General features: G+C 36.8%; 1 protein-coding gene across 1 annotated transcript; it reads right to left on the reverse strand.

Moving 5' to 3' along the window:
* LOC102542610 (olfactory receptor 2AK2-like) lies at positions 1–1004 on the reverse strand. The gene has a single exon (XM_072938363.1). It carries the CDS (start codon positions 943–945, stop codon positions 1–3), a length of 945 nt encoding a protein of 314 aa, XP_072794464.1. The 5' UTR covers positions 946–1004.
* Positions 1005–17537: the final 16533 nt, after the last annotated feature.

The following is a 17537-nucleotide window of genomic DNA, read 5'->3' on the forward strand; positions in this document are numbered from 1 at the left end:
TCAAATTTTCTGTACGAATATACATAGTCCTATCAGTCTCCTCAAGGCCCCGATGACATCTTTATTCCTCAGGCTGTAGATAAATGGGTTCAGAAGAGTTGTGATCATGGTATAAAACGCAGCTACTGTCTTATCCTCTTCAGGTGAATGCAGGGAGTGAGGCCTGGTATAGGTGGAGAGAGTGGTCATGTAGAACAGACTTGCCACAAGCAGGCGAGAGGAACAAGTGGAGATCGCTTTTGTCTGTCCTTTCCCTGAACTCATCTGGAAAACCACAGAGAGCACACAGGCATAGGAAGCCACAATGGCCGTGAATGGTAACAACAGAATAATAAGGCTGCTCAGGAGGATCGTATGTTCATACTGAGAAGTGTGCTGACACACCAATGGCAACAGGGATGGGACTTCACAGAAGAAGTGGTTGATGAGTCGAGATGGACAGAAGGGAAGTTGAAATACATACACTGCATGTATTAAAGAGTTGACAGAACAACTGGCCCACACACACATGACCGTGAACCAACAGATCCTCTTGCTCATGAGCACAGGGTAACATAAAGGATGACAGATGGCCACGTAGTGATCATAAGACATGAACCCAAGAAGAAGGGCTTCAGTTCCACCAAGGACCAAGAACACAAATGTCTGAATCTCACAGCCTAGAAAAGTGATGGTCTTACTATTGGACAGAAAGTTAACTGCCATCTTGGGCACAGTGGTGGAGATGTACATCATGTCGATGAAAGAGAGCTGACTGAGGAGAAAGTACATTGGAGTGTGGAGTCTGGGGTCCAGTCGAATGAGAAGAATCAGTGTGATGTTCCTCGTCAGAGCCACTGAAAACAGGATGGCGATGGCAATGAAGAGGAAAGAGTCCATTGGACCATACTGGAAAAGACCGAGAAGTGTAAAATCTGTTTCAACCGTTTGATTTCCTGTTTTCATGTCTTAAATAAAACTACCAAAGCTGACAATATTTAAGAATTCCATGTAGCAATACTGACTTCCCTTTAAGAGAAAAAAATGTTTATTAAATGTAAGAAAATTTTCTTGAATCATGTAGGTGAGTATATCTTCCTCTACTGAATACACTTGAAATCTTTGTCTATTAAACAATAGCCACTTAACAAATTCTAAAGTAAAAAATTACTGAATGTATAATTAATTATATTTTGGAAATTAAAGTAAGATACACATTGAGCTACTTGCTCACATAAATTATTTTTCTGCCTTTGTAAACATCTTCAGGGTGATACACGGTGCTGTATTCTCTAGCTGTGAGCATAGTCTTCTACTGAATTCAATCATATAAGTAATGAAATTGTTGTGACAGACTGTCATATATAATTTTTAAGTATTTACTGCATTTCTCTATTTTGACTTTATATTGGTTAATAATTTGTATAAAGTATAATAACACATTTAGCATTAATTAATTAATTAGCATTTATTTCTTCCTGTGAATATACAAGAGATTTAATCAATTAAGGGAAAAAAATACAACAGAAATGAGGAAAATCTTGAGTATGAATTAATAAAATATAAACTTAAAACTTACTAATTTAACATTGACTCGGGTAGCATTTAAAAATGGTTGAATCGAAGCAAATTTAATTTTTCTCCTTTTAGTTTCTGACACAAACCTGTCACATGTGTATTTCCAGAGCAAATAATGTCTAACTAGACACTCCTGATTCAAAAAATATTTAATAAAGTTACAGGAAAAAATTACAAACGTTCTTAGATTTATTGTGTAGCTCTGCTATGGGCATGATGCACTGACAGTTTCTGAAACTAAATATGAACCAAACTGATTTTCCCCATGAAAAATTTATAGCTATTCTCAATCATGACCACATATGACTGCCAGGCTATCTACATAAGAAAATGGGAAGGATGAGAGAAAGTCAGCCAACTGTGTCAGTAACAGGCTGCTATATTGAAAAATAGTAAGTGTATTAGTGATCTTTGAGAAAAAGTTTTAATACAGATGAGTAAGTGAGAAACCAAAGGACAGTGTGAGAAAAGCCTGGAAGATCTTACAAGTATGTCTTTGTAAGTACAAGAATTCATCTATACCTTCTTTCCAATTTATTTCTTAAATTATCATGAAGTATGTCAGATCTCAAAAAATACATATATAATAATAATACCAGCCTAAAAAGAGAAAGAATCAAATATCCCATATTTATCTAAAATAAAACTGTATTTAAGCATAAAACAAAATACCCCCTAAGATTAATTGCAAAATCCAGAACAGGAGGGAAGTACATGTTAAGGAGGAATCTGGACCCACCTTGAAAATTTTAGAGCACTTACTGTAGGTAAATGGGACAGAAGCATAGAAAATTCCCTTGGCAGTCCTCCTACACCATCAAATGTCAGAGAGCCAAAAAATTATTGGATGCAAGTCAATGCTTCTCTCTCTCTCTCTCAGAATCAAAACCCTTCTGTTCTGCACCTGACTGTGTTCTTTAATGTTGACAGGAGGGTTGATTTTTCAGTTTCAGCCGTGCATGAAAGAAATGAGAATTAAAGGCTACCATTTACTTCTCAATCAAGGCAGAGACTTAGACAATTACTGATGTATTTGTACAAATTTGAGAGTAATAGTTAAGTCTTCTTTTAAAGCTACTGCAAAACAAAGATAAGAAAATCAAAACAGTTTCAATGAACGCTAGCCAACATTGGTATCGAAATACGACAAAGCAGAGGACTGACAATAATCACTTCTGAATTAAACATGCAAATCTGATTATAGTTGGGACAAGCAGAATTCCATGATCCATCATGAAGTTATAGTTATCTATAACAGCCAAGCTGCTGTAAACAAAGTCCCACTAAAAATAAACACATCAGTGAGTTAGGTACTACATGCTAGAATATGTTTCAAAAACAATTTGATCTGATTGAAACTAATTCTTAATAAAATATTATTAAACAGGCCTATCATAGATCCTTACTCCAAAGCACAGTGTTTCTATCTGAAACAGTAAACACTGATATAAAATAAAGAAGAATACTTGTTCAATTCAGAAAATTCAAAGAAAATTAAAGATGCATTTTCTAACATAACTGCAATATTTTTAATATCCTAACCCAGGAAGAAAGAGACAAATAAAAATAGCCATAACAAAAAAAGACAGAGGTAATGATTGTTTTTTGAATATTACTAAAACTAGTAATATTCCTATAGACTATCATTCTCCTCATGGCAGTCTAAAACATTCTCACATCACTAATAGAAAATTATGATAATTAAATATAATGATTTATATGTTTATAATAAAAATCAGCTTATGGTTTTAAAAATAAATGCAATAACAGATGTAGCCTGTGATTTATGGGATAGGATAAACTTCATCAGACAGTACTCAGTAAACTAGTTAATGGAAATAATCCGACCTAAACTTCAAAGTTGTATATGTCAGATTATCATCTAATTATGGTAATGAATACCTGGGATTAAATGATCAAGCTTAAAGAAATCTGAAAAATGTTGACAAGAGAGCAAGAGGAGAAATGCAACCTATGGGATTTTACAGAGTTAAACTATTAAAACAGTGGAAAACTATTCAGCCATAAAAACGGACAACATAACACCATTTGCAGCAACATGGATGCTCCTGGAGAATGTCATTCTAAGTAAGCCAGAAAGAGAAAGAAAAATACCATATGAGATCGCTCATATGTGGAATCTAAAAACAAACAAACAAACAAAGCATAAATATAGAACAGAAACAGACTCATAGACATAGAATACAAACTTGCGGTTGCCAAGGGGGCGGAGGGTGAGAAGGGACAGACTAGGATTTCAAAATTGTAGAATAGATAAACAAGATTATACTGTACAGCACAGGGAAATATACACAAGATCTTATGGTAGCTCACAGAGAAAGGAATGTGACAATGAATATATATATGTTCATGTATAATTGAAAAATTGTGCTCTACACTGGAATTTGACACAACATTGTAAAATGATTATAAATTAGCAAAAAAAAATATTAAAAAAAAAAACAGTGGAAAACTTGTCAGATATTCACCTCATTACTTTCAGAGTGTAAGCCGTGGGTGACCTCGGCTTAATCAGAATCTTAACACACAAAGACTATTTTGTTTAAAACACATATTTATTATTCTCTTTATCTCTTCAATCAGGACAGAATTCTTAAGCCTTTTTATAAACACACAAAACGTTATCTTATTAGGCTTTCTCTCACCTCTGACTCCGAAGATAAAATATACTGTGGTAAGTATCAAACACAATTAATGGTGCAAAACCTTCTCCATAAAGCTGAAGAACTCAATTTTTAGGCAATTCTACCTATTATGTATTATAAAAAGGCAATAATTTGATAGATGAAGGAAAGTGCTACCATACATGTTAAGTTCAGAAGCACCTAAAAAACACCCTGTATCTTCTTACCCCCAGAAGAAAGAAATCTCCCATGTCCCAACTTCCTGCTCCAATACCCAATCACTTCTCTGACAATTCCCTGGAATTTTGACCAAATTCCAAATGAGAGGTTCAATTGACATTAATGAAAAAGAAATATATTGAGGATTGGAAATTTTTATGATACTGTGTTCACCAATAGGTTTAAACAGATTCCAAACTCCAATCGTAAAGGAGTCTAATTATAGCATGGCTCATACATTAGATAATGGCTCAGACCTTTAATATGAGCTAAGAAATTAAAATAACACCGACTTCAAGTGTATTGTCAACCAAAACCAGAACCTTGGGCACGGAGAGAAGCAATAACAGCATTTTTATTCACTATGGTAGATTTGAGAACTACTTTACTATTATTAAACTCATAAACTGAAAATCACAAATTTCTATCTAAACAATTTTATCAAAATGCAATTGAATGTGTACTTATTTTTATCATAATTCAGCCTCTCCACATTCTTATCCTTATCCACGTATATAGTTCTGCATGGTTGCCCTCCAACTTCCCTTGAATTTTGAGTTCTGTTTTTATTAAAAATCTTTGTTGTAGAGTTAATTAAATGTATTAGCAACTAATTTGGGGAAATTGGAAACTAAAAATAAGTAGAACTGAAAGCCAAGGATATAAAAAATGTGCTGCACTTAATATTACCAGGCAACAATAAAATAAAGTTTGAAAAATGGAAGTATTGAAAGCTAACACTGCTGTGGAGCCACACAGCTCACAAAATATTTATTTTAATAGAACTGTGTAAAATTCTCACTAGATGTTTGTACTTTTTGAAGTAGTTAACCTATTTTACGTACTTTCATCATACCCAAAATATTGTTACAAGTGATTGATTACTTGTTAAGCAGAACATAAAAATCTGAAGATAAAATAAGAAAGAGACGTATTCCCTACCACAGTTACAGATAAAAGGATCCTCTTGGGGTCGGGTTCTCTTAAGTGGAGGATATACAGCACTACTGAATCCTGGTCCCAGCTCACTGAACTGAGATGCACCCCAGCTCCTTCGCCTTGGTAACTCTGACATGATGCAAATTCAATATATAAAATAAATCTCAAATACATACTATTATATTATTTTTGCATAAATAATACCTGTATAAACTAACCAGCCAAGAAATAGCCCAGATTAAAAATATGTACATGCAAGAAAAATAATAAAATTAAACTCTATGTAATCATTGAAGTAAAATACATTTTAAATATGTCTGAGAGTTGTCACATGCTTTTCTTTTAAATATGAGTTGCAGTAAACTCATCAAGGAACTACAGTGTCTTCTGACTGACTGCAGAGGAAACAGCAGTCTATAAACAGTTACATAATACCGAATTTTTGTTGTGGTGGTTGTTTTACTGCAAATGAGGCTTCTTTGCCTTCATCAAGCGATGCCCATGATGCTCACCTTGAAAGTCTAGATCATCAGTTAGACAAACAGATCAATTGTCTTTCATTTCACAAAGCATCTGAAGTTCATTTCCACTGGGGCATATTGCCCCTGATACAGACATAAAGCTCATTCTTCTAGGATATTTTATTTGGAATAAAATATTAATCAAGGGATGGGAGACAGAATGGCAAAATTAGACAGAAGAATGACCCCAGTTAGAGGTAGTCATGAGGGATTCACAGTAATTCATTTTTTGATAATCTTTTTAAATAACATTGTACTGAGGATCACAGAAAGACCACATGTATTCTTAATAATCTAGTTAATGTGGTAGCACTGCAGAGACTCATCAAAATAGATTATTAAAAAATCTATACTTTGAAACACACTTGAAGAGCTATTACTACACTATGACTTTGCAAGCTTATTGGGTCCTTTTTTTTTTTTTTTTGCCTCAGACAATAAGTTTTGCCTGAAAATTCAGTGGAGAGCAGAATTTAAATGAAAGTGTCATTTTCTTGACCTTATGCCAGACTTTTAAAGTCTCAAAATAAAATGGGCCGGCTGCTTAATCATGAAACTTATATGTTGTTTGCAAAAGATCTATTGGGAAAACTTGGTCTCTAGTCCACAATTAAAAACATTGGCTACACTTCAGATAATGTTTTATTAGAGCTGCTGTCTACACTAAAAAAAAATGAGTTATTTTTTTTTGTTTTATGTTGTGTTTTATGTTTTATTGTAATCACAAAGATAGATTTATTCAAATGATTGTTTAACCAGTTAAAAATTAACATACAGTTCTTCAAAATTATCACTTAATTCTATTTTAAAAATATATAGATCAGACCCTAAGAATAACTGATATATACTTTGATATAACTTGAACAAAATAAGTATGATGTTTCAAGGAATTACATGACCCAGGAGATATTCTATGTTAAATATTGCAATAAATTTTTGCCTGCAAGAATCTTTAGATGATTACCATAGTCATTGTAGTAGGAGACCCACATTTCTGAAAGCCTGCTGGTCCAATAAAAATGCAACCACTCAGGGTTTATTGTACCCAAGTTCATAGAAAGGAAGTTAGATAATGGCATGACATTCACTTAAAGTTATTCTGTTGCAACAGGATTTATTTAATCTAGGAAAATTAAAGAGAATTGAATTTTACTAAGTCAGTCTCTCTAAAATAATTCTACATGAGCTAAGATGACAGAGGCAACCCCTTTGCTCAGGTTAAAAACAAACAACAACAAATAAAAATTATGTACATATACACATATTCATACACATATGCACACACACATATAGTATTTCTACATATATGAATACACACACGTACATAAAACACAATAACTTTATAAGCAAGATTATGTAGGTTACACTTCAGAGGATATATACACGAACTTATTACAGCCTGTATTTAACTTGGATACAACTTTTTATTAAATGAGTACATATCTCTGTTTTCCCTAACTACAGTATGCAATGTTTTGTATTTGTTATATGTTCTATCACTTTTCTGTAAAATACCTTTGACAGCTCCCTCAGGAGAAACTTCAGTGAGCAGACAACCATTGATTGAGCATTTTACGCAGAAACACGGGTATTTTAGAAGCCAAATGTCAAATTTTAAATAAAATTTTAAGTCCCTTTGATGGCTAACATTGCCTTAAATCCAATTACCGATGAAAATGTTTCTAGACTATTACTGGACAAATCTAAACACTTACACAATGTTGGATGACCTTGTTAAGAAAAAGAAAAAAGAAAAATACATATACAAAGTTATTATCATTTAGAGGAATAACGTTACTACAGTGAGGTAAACATGAAGTTACTAGGATATAACAATCATTCTATTAAAAAGCTCTGATCTTAGATTTCCATTTCTCACGAGGCAAAAAAAAAGGCAGAATAAAATACAACAAGTAAAAACTACAAACTTGGCAGTAACTTAAAACCTTGTTCCTTGGGAAGAATCTGTTCATAAGGTGACAGCTGTAAATGGCCTCCTCTCTGACATAATATCAGTTATCTGCATACATATCTCAGAAAATCACCTTTTTAATCCACATTTAATAGTCTTCATGGTACACATTCTGATGAATACAGTATTCTCCCCATCAAAAAACAATTAATAATTGCATTATTACAGCTAGCTAGATTGACATCCTATGTCTTCCCGTCTCTTATGCGTGCTTAATCCACTCTGCAGGGAATTAAAGTTATAAATTTCAGGAGAAGGGCAACTGCTACTCTAAATCCTAGCATGTTTAAGCCCAGGGAAACATATGGTCATATGTGGAAATTTAAATAAAATTACTGCACCATAATATTCTTGCTTTATCCCAGCAGGACTATCATAGAAAGAGTTGTAACAGGGAAACCGTATATTTATATTCTTGATAGTTCACTGTAATTTCTAAGATTTAATTTGTATTGGAGATAAAGAAATGAGTGATGTCACAGGTAACCCCCACCCTTTCTCCCCGACCCTAAAACACACACGTCTTTTAAAACTATGGGATAGAGCGCTAATTTTTTTTTATTTCCTCTAGGTGGCAGTATTGTTCAACCTTTTGACAATAGCAGCCCTCCATGGGATAGGAAGTTTCCTGACAGTTTCACCATTTACTATGTTGCAATTATTTCCTCTGGGCTGGGAAGATAACTACTGGACTAGAAAACATTGTCTTTTTCGTAAGGCTGTTTCAAGCTGTTTGCCATTTAATGCCCACAACCAGCCAATAACCAATGATTTATCTGTTAGCATTCATTAGCCTGCGAAAGCATGCTCTTACCTTTCCCCTGTGCGTATTTATCCGTGTAAATAGCTAGAAGTCCCTTTAGATAAAGTCAGGGACAAGAATCTCTGTAAAAACTTGAAGAATAAGGGAAGAATTATACAGCAAGTGTACTTCGCCTCAGTTATAGTCTAATTTCTTTTTATCGAGGAACTGATTCTGGTCAAAAAAAAAAAAATCAGTGAGATAGTCTATTTTTCCCTCAGTTGGCTCAAACTAGGATCCTGTTTACCCAACCCAAACTATTGCTGGTTTTACAGATTCTATAAGGACTGCTTAGGTGGCCAGAGATTTAAGTCCTACTATGCCAGGATGAGCTAACCATCTCTTGATGCAAACACAGGCTTGGATGTGGAGCAAACACATAAACCTGTCTCCGTGGTCCTCTTGCAGGCCTTGCACCTGGCTGTTCTCCCATTCCTAGTGGACTCTGAGGATCTCCTTCACTTACAGCTCCTCTTACGCATCCCCAGAACAAAAGCAAAGCCGATGAAGTATCTTTTAAAGATTCTAAGTTTAAATATCAGCTCTGAATCTTTCTAGACATGGCAAGTTACTTAACAAACATAGGCTTCAATTTCCTTTTCTGTGAGTGAGGGATGTCATAGCGACAAACCTGTCTCATTGTTACGGGTGTCAGATAGTCTGTTACCACAGCCACTGCTCTGTTTGGTCCATGGGACCAGGTACAAAGTGACCAAGATGTCAGTGCAAGGGGTCAGATATGTGCTTCACTATATGGTCTTCCCCTCACCCTTCATCTACAACTTCACCTACAGGCTTCATGCTGCAGCAGCTGCATGTCCCCATATGGTAACACTGGAGGTCATTTCGCTCCCCCTGAATGGTGTCATTCCCCTAGGAACACAGCCTGGTAGAGAGTAGTAAGCTTTGCACTCCACCTTATGTAGCAGAGTTGTCTTTACAAGTATAGTTGCAAAATCCACACGCATATTTGTCATCATTTGCTAAGGTGATTTCTGCCGGCTCGATTATCTGTAGCTCTGCACAGTGTTTATCCAAAACAATCATATCTTCTTAACATTGTGTCTCATCAGTGGACACATTTTATAGCCAAGGAAACCTAGCAGCAGGCTCAAATGCTTGGGATACACGGGTCTTCCCTAGAAGGGGTTGGCTTGATAAAGCAGTACGATGTTCTGCTGAAGGTCAGTTATGGCACCTGTTTGGAGAGAGCACGCTGAAAAGCTTGGGTCCCACCTCTGCCTGATGTGGAACACGCTTTAAAACAATGGCGGATGTGTGGTGTGGACCCTCCCTTAGAGTGTACAGACTCAAGAAGGAATTGTAGGTGACTCATTCTTGACAATTTCTTGGAAGTATTTTTGGTCCAACACCATTTCACTGGGCTCAGTGGGCATGGAGGACCTGGTGTCCTTGGAGAGGTGGCTTCACCTAGGAAAGCAGTCAGGTTTCTGTTCAATTGAAAGCTGAGAGTGCCTCCTGATTATTTAGCTCTTAATGACCAAACAAGAAAGAAAGATCACTGAGCTAGATGGAGTAATTGACCCCAGGTATAATGGGGCATAAGGCAGCTCCCAGACAACACTCATACGTGGGACTCAGCAGCTCCACTGGGGCATCTCTGAAAACTCCAAGTCCGGGGACTGACAGCAGCAGCAAAATAAAGACAAGGCCATAAATACTCAGAGCCTGCAGAAATGAAGGCATGGGGTCACATCGTCACTGAGGTGCTGGCTGAGCATAAAGGGGACATGGAATGCGAGCTGGGAAATGGCAGCCTAAGTTGTGCCTTTGTCCTTATCACCAGCTACAGAAACGGAGCAGAGCAGTTCGTTTATGCTGTTTACTTGGGTGTTTGCTGTGGTTTTCTGCACGTGCTAGCTTCTGTTTCAGATTTCAGGTGGAACTATCACCAAGCGATTCATTCTTCCCATAGAAGTGGCTGGTGAAACTTTTTGTGTGCCCCCTGCCCTTGTGTTGGGGACTTGTACTTTGTACCCAGGCAAAGGAAAAGGGTGGATGCTGGGGGTCAAAATGTCCAACTGTTCTGGATCTCTTCTGCTTGCAGGCTTCACCTTCTATGGACAAAGTGAAGACTTCCCTCTGCCTCCTGGACTCCAATTGGGTTTGGTCAGTAGGAAGTCACAGTATATGGAAAGATGAGAGGAGCTTAAACTAAGAGTTCTCTTCTTCTAAGATCACTTCAGGTTGAAAATGTCCTTTTTTTGAAAAACTAATTGATTCTTTCAAGGCAGCTGTGTTAGCCCTTCATCGCTGTGAAACAAATTATCATACATGTAGTGACTGAAAACTAAACACATATTTATCGTCTCTCAGTTTCACTGGGTCATCAGACTGGGTGTAGCATAGCTGGGTCCTTTACAGTGGTACTCACAAGACTACAAACTAGATGTTAGCTGGGTTATCTCTTCATCTGAAGGCTCAACTGGGGGATATTCTGCTTCCAAGCTGTTGGCAGAATTCTTTTCCTTTGGGTTGTAGAACTTCTGACAGCTTTCTTCGTTGAGGCCAGCAGGAGTTCAACTCTTTGACCTCAGAGGAAGTTTAGTCTCTCATTTTAGGACCATCGTGTGATTAAGTCAGAGGCACTCAGGATAACCTTTTTTACGAACTCAAAATCAATCATCTTAAAACCTTAATTACAGCTGAAAAATCTTCACCTTTACTATACAACATCATTTAACCAAAAGAGTGACATCGTATTTGACTACTACATTTACCGTATTTGAAGGAAATCATAGTTACCACTTGCACCCAAGGGGAGGGCAGCACATGAAGGAGGTGTGGGCATGGAGGAGAAAGAGAACTAGTGACCCCTACGGCATCTGTCTACCACAGCAGCCACATTGGCAAGACCCTCTTTGATGTTCAGGTAATCATGTTCCATCTTTCAATCTTATTTTGAATGAGCCAGCCTGCCTGATGGATGTCAAATTTTCACAGATGGAAAAAGGGAAGTGTAGAAATAATTAGTCATCTTTAAGGTTATAAAGTACAATAAATTAACTGGCTCATAAATGAATCTCTGCTCTGACTTTTCCAGTACCGGTGCATTTCCTAAACACTCTGATGCCTCCAAGAAGAAATGAAGGATGTTTCCGCCCATGCTCGCCCCCTTGATTAAGTAGATACAAAAAAAAAAAAAAAAGTCCTTACTAATTCATTTGGTATCATCACTTGTTGTTTTTGATTGACAGTTCTAAATTATTATAGTATCCAAGTCTATTATTTAGAATATGTTTTAAATCAATCACTTGTTAATAGGGGCTGATCTCCCCATTGCTCATGTGTATCCTAACAAATTTTTTAATTAGAATAGAGGATAATTCTGACTCTGTGAGTGGGAACACACGATTGCTCCTGCTTCTTGCTTGTCACAATCATCAATATTTGGTCTGTGATAATGGGGTGTAACTGACTGAAAACAAGGGTTTTATGGATGAAGTGCTTGACAGTATAGATGGAGTGATGGATGCGTTTTCCTACTAGCTCTCAATTTTGCCTTGGAATTAAAGCTGGATAGCTTAACTGCTGAGAGAGTAAAGAGGAAAGGTTATGTATTTTGTTGTTTTGTTCTGTTGCGGTGAATGTTACAGTGGATGGCAGCAAAGAACAAACACTCACCGTGGGGCTGGAGTGGATTCTAACAGGTGAAGTTGCTGTTTGCCATCAGTGATGAGTCCCACATCAACTTCTTGTGACTTTTGATAAAATAATGTAAATAAAGCATTTAGCAAAGTACCGGGACAAGTAAACCTATCCTGGATAGTGACTTCTGTTACTTGCAACCAAGTGCTCATTTGCTCCTTCTGTCTGTAAGTACAGAGCAGGAAGTGTCCTTCATTTAGGAGAAGACTGATTTCCCCACGTGTGCTCTGTTCCTCTACATCACCTGTCCCCTTAGGGAATTGCCTCCCTTCCTCCTTCATCCTGAGTCCTTTCTTGTCTCCTACACCCATTGCACCAGAAATTTAACATACTCTAGTGTCAGTTACACAGCATCATCTCATTGTGTGACAAATTAATTCATCCACTCAAAAATATTTCATGAAGTGGGGAGGGTATAGCTCAGTGGTAGAGTGCATGCCTAGCATGCACTGGGTACTGGGCTCAGTCCTCAGTACCTCCATTAAGAAAATAAATAAATAAATAAACCTAATTACCTCCCCCCCCCCAAGAAAAATGAAAAATAAAAATATTTCATGAAGATTTAATGCCTTCCTGGAGATGACATGTCCACAAGATTCTACATTCGTGGAGTTTGCACTTTGGAGAAATTTAGTTTTCTCTCTGATTAGCAAGAACTTTGTTTTTATAAGGGATGAAAACTTTTAGCAGTTTTTCTCTTGTGATTCTACTTTAAAATGTATTTATTTTTTATTATTTGACTTAAAATGTGAACCGGTCAAATGTATCAATACTTTACTTTCATCTACACATGCTACTGACTTCACAGCTCTCCTCTCTTTTAATTATGCTATCAGAGGACGTCAGCCTAACAGTTTTTCAGGGAAAGATATCTATTGGAACAAAGCTCATCCCTTCTTCTTCTCTAACTCGGAACTGCTTTATAGCTCTCTTCCTTTCTCAGACAAGCACCTCAAAAAGGGGAAGCAGTTTTATCTTGCCTTCTATTAACACTTCAGCACATAGAAAGCTGGCTGCTGCTTCTAATGTAACAGAAAAGAATGAATCTGATTCCATGTTAGATCTGTTCCTTTGGCTTTAATCCTGTGCCCTGTTTTCTAGGCTTAGCCTTGCTAACTCTGCGCTCACGTAAAGATAACAAGTTGCAGAACAGAGAATAACATTTGTTTTGTTGCAGGTTTTGCAGGAGCACCATGACGTGGCCCATGTGGACAGCTGCAGGAACAAAGAATTCCTACACCGAGAAGTTTGCAACAACCAACCACACCCCCTCCCCTGTTTTTGCTTTTTGTTTTGTTTTGTTTTGTTTTTCATAAAAGGAGCCTGTATTCTGACTGGAGGAGGTTGGTCCTCCAAGACATCAGTCTGCCATCCTCTCGGTTGGCTGGCTTTCCGAATAAAGTCGCTATTCCTTGCCCCAACACGTCTCCCAATTTATTGGCCTGTCGTGCAGCTAGCAGAATGAGTTTGGACTCGGTAACACTAACACTTTCCTCAAATTGCTTTCACAGAGGTTTCCAGTGTCCCTGGGATTGTCATATGACCTTGGAAGTTTGCAGCTTCTTTTACTGACTCTCTGATGTGGGTGCACCTCCCTTTTGGAAATTTTCCTCAGTTACACGTGGCTGGTTCTGTACCTCCTTCTCAATCGCCACCCTTTTCCCTCCGTTTTCTTCCTTTTTTTTTTCTTTTTATTACTTGTAAAGTCTTTCGTTTCAGTTGGCCACATCAATATTTATCATTCCTATCATTATTTTATTGGCTTTATTCCCTGGGATGATTCTATCTTCCTGATGTTTTTAACCACAATTATTGTTAAAATTCCCAAATAAATATTTTTTATAAGCTCTATATCGACTTTCAGGCTCTTCTGTAACAAAGAGGGTCTCCAAAGGAAACTCTTAACTCAATGAGCTCAAATTAAAATTCAGAGTATGCAATCTGCACATAGACACGTGGCCCAGTTGTATCACCTGTGCATCCTCAATCCAGTAGTTTTTGCATCTGTAATCACTTTATTTATATTGTATGTGTGTGTTCGAGTTGCTCCCATCACAGGAAACTTAGCTCTTCCTAATTGCTGCTGTATCTCTGGTTCCTGAAAAAGTAGCTGGCACATAGTAGATGTTCACCATATTTAAGTGATGATGATGGATGAATGGATTCAGGTGGATGATGCAGTTGTGGTTTCCCTTGGCAACATCTACCATGGAAATGAAAACTGTTTATTCATCCAATAGGTGAGACTCAACTGAGTATGACTCTCCACTTGGCTACAAATATGTTGCCTTATTTTCATAGCTCTTCAGAGTTCCTTTCTATCTGCTAGACTGGAGGCTGCCCAGTTCATGAATCCTTGAATAAAGCCAATAAGATTCTTTTTTAATTTATTCAGTTGAATTTTGATTTTAACAGAGGCTGAAACATTATTATGGTTTTAAAAAAAATAAAAACCACCACTTTCTTCAGTGGGGAAATACTATACTTTTTGTTTTACAGGCTGGAGTCTGTAGGATTTAGTAGGACTCCAACTTGTAGGAGAGACAAAAGTTTTTCTGGGTCCTTTTAGCATCCCTGGCTAAGTCTGAAAATTAAAATGACAAAAATAAATTAATTTATTTATTTAATATGTTTTATGTGACACAGGGACCTTCACAAGGAAATGAAGACCCAAAGAATGAGTTAGACATGAATATGTTTGTGCTAGGTTTGATGAAGAGTGAAAAGTCATGGAGGAATATAACATGTTAATGAGTATGAGGTAAGTGTAGTGAACTCTAGGAGACTTAGCGAGACCTGTTGGCTAGAACTCCTTCTGGTTTCCCTTAGTCTTTAGCGATAAGGGTGCTCCATTATGGGAGGGTACCTCTCACATGGGGGTTTTATGGCATGATGGCATGTTTCAGGGGAGAGAGGCGGGGCAGAGGTCAGAATAATCTCGCAGCTCAGGCAATTCTCTCAGATTTCTTCAGTTTAAAATATTCAATATGGCAACATGCCATACTTTGGAGTAACATTTTCTGAATCTCTTTAGTCTGCTCAGAACTGCTTACAAGTCACATAGCAAAGTTGCTAAATGACTGCATTCTCACTTTCCCAGGAAATGGATATTAAAACCTCTGAGTCCTTTCTCACTTGTAATATAAATATGATTCACCCAGTTCACTATCCATTCTTGGGGATTTAATGAGTAAATACAGGTAAAACCCCGAGAGTGGCAACCATATACCAAAGACTCCGAAAGTCCTAACTGTTATTGGTAATATAGAAAAACATTGTGTTTCTGTAGAAAACGATGCATTATTTATGACACACAAGTCTGGCTATCTGATTCTAGTCCCCTTTCATTGGGTTTGAGAAAGTTTTCACTTTTTATAAGTTGTAGGCAACTGATAGATATGCAAATTATGCCACGTCTAGCAGGCTTTTAACTGACTGCATTCCTCCAGTGGAAAAAAAACAGTTTTGCTGTATTCGCACTTCAGCTCAAAATTTCTTTACTCTGTAAATTGATACTGATGACTTTTCCACTGAACTGTGCAGAGCATCTGCCTGAATGCCTATGAGTAAAACAAATTCTTTAACATGAGCTTACTTTTATATTGTATGAGTCATGGTTTTACGGAAAATTATCTTTTAAAAGTATACATGAAAATAGTGGCATTAATAGAAGAGGGAGCCATGGTTGTAATTTTTTAAAAAACTGGGAGTTCGAGATTTGCAGATACTGACTGGTATGTGTGAAACAGATAAACAAGTTTATACTGTACAGCACAGGGAACTATATTCAGTACCTTGTAGTAGCTCATGATGAAAAAGAATAAGAAAATGAATATATTTATATTCGTGTATAACTGAAAAATGGTGCTGTACACCAGAAATTGATACATTGTAAATCGACTATACCTCAATGAAAGAAAGAAAGAAAGATAGAAAGGCAAGTTTGAGCAAAAAAAAAAAATTTGAATTAAAAATTAAAATTAAAAAAAGCTGGTTAGACAGGAGTCATAATAGAGATTTAAAAAAGGAAAAGAAAAAGATTAAGATTAAATTTAAAGTACCTATAATGAAAAAGAATATGAAAAGGAATATACGTATGTACATGTATGACTGAAATATTATGCTGCACACCAGAAATTGACACAACATTGTAAACTGAGTATGACTCAATTAAAAAAAATTAAAAAAGAAAAAGAGTATTAGTCAACAAGCGATGGTTGGAACAGAAAATCATTTACCCAAAGTAGAAGACAGTCCTATCCTATTCTGTCCCTCTTCACATTTTGACACAATATTAATATTAATATTTCAGTCTGGTTTAGAAAGAATGACTCTGAAATAAAATACACTGGACAATTAAGAAACAGATTTTTTGCCAGTCTATTACAATAGAGAGAATACCCCTTAATGAGCATCAAATGACATCAGTAAAACAGATTAGTAATGAGTGTGATGTCTTCTATTCCAGGGAAGACAATTCAATGGGTTGGAAGGGCACAGGGTCTCCCAAGCAGTGGAGCATCCATCCAGGGGGTTGTTTAGGCACGAGTGAGTTTTACAGAACATTAAAAGTGGCAGCGTCGAAACAGTGCGTGATCGTTTGAGGCTGCCCATGTAAAATAACAAAAATTCAGCAAATAAATGTTAAAGATATAATCGGCTTTATAAAATAATTCGTGAGTCAGGCAGCACCTCATCTAGCAAGCAGAGAAGAGCTATGAGATGCTGTGCAAAATGGAAGGCTTATATAGGCAGGAGGAAACAAGTAGATGATTCCAGGCTTCGGTAAACAACCCGTGGGGGATGGAAGAGGTCACATGGCAGATTACTTCCTGGTGCTGATCAGAATATTCCAGACTGATTGATTAAAACTACATCCCTGGAGAACAGTGAGACTGCAAATAGGTTTAGCATTAAGTCTTGCTTTGCCGATCAGAGGCTTAGCACAAGTGACTGCATTTTGTGCCTGCCATTTCTTTTCTTTTTTTTTTTTTTAACACATATCTGACCTTATTTAGAAAGATCAAGGAACAAGAAATTAAGTACAGAGCCCAGAGTTACCTTGGTGTTTGTGGATTGGCTGACGGGAGATAATTGCATTTCTGGTCAAGCAGAACATTTACAGGAACACAAAAGTTCAGTTTGCTGATGTGACGCCCTGGGAAGAAGCAACTCCACTTTGAGCCTAGAAATTTATTTTAACATGGGGAACA

Source organism: Vicugna pacos, chromosome 15 (genome assembly GCF_048564905.1).
Source record: "Vicugna pacos chromosome 15, VicPac4, whole genome shotgun sequence".
Lineage (NCBI taxonomy): Eukaryota > Metazoa > Chordata > Mammalia > Artiodactyla > Camelidae > Vicugna > Vicugna pacos.

Bases quoted from the DNA above. Each gene is read 5' to 3' on its own strand.
- LOC102542610 (XM_072938363.1), bottom strand. From the start codon at position 945: ATGAAAACAGGAAATCAAACGGTTGAAACAGATTTTACACTTCTCGGT.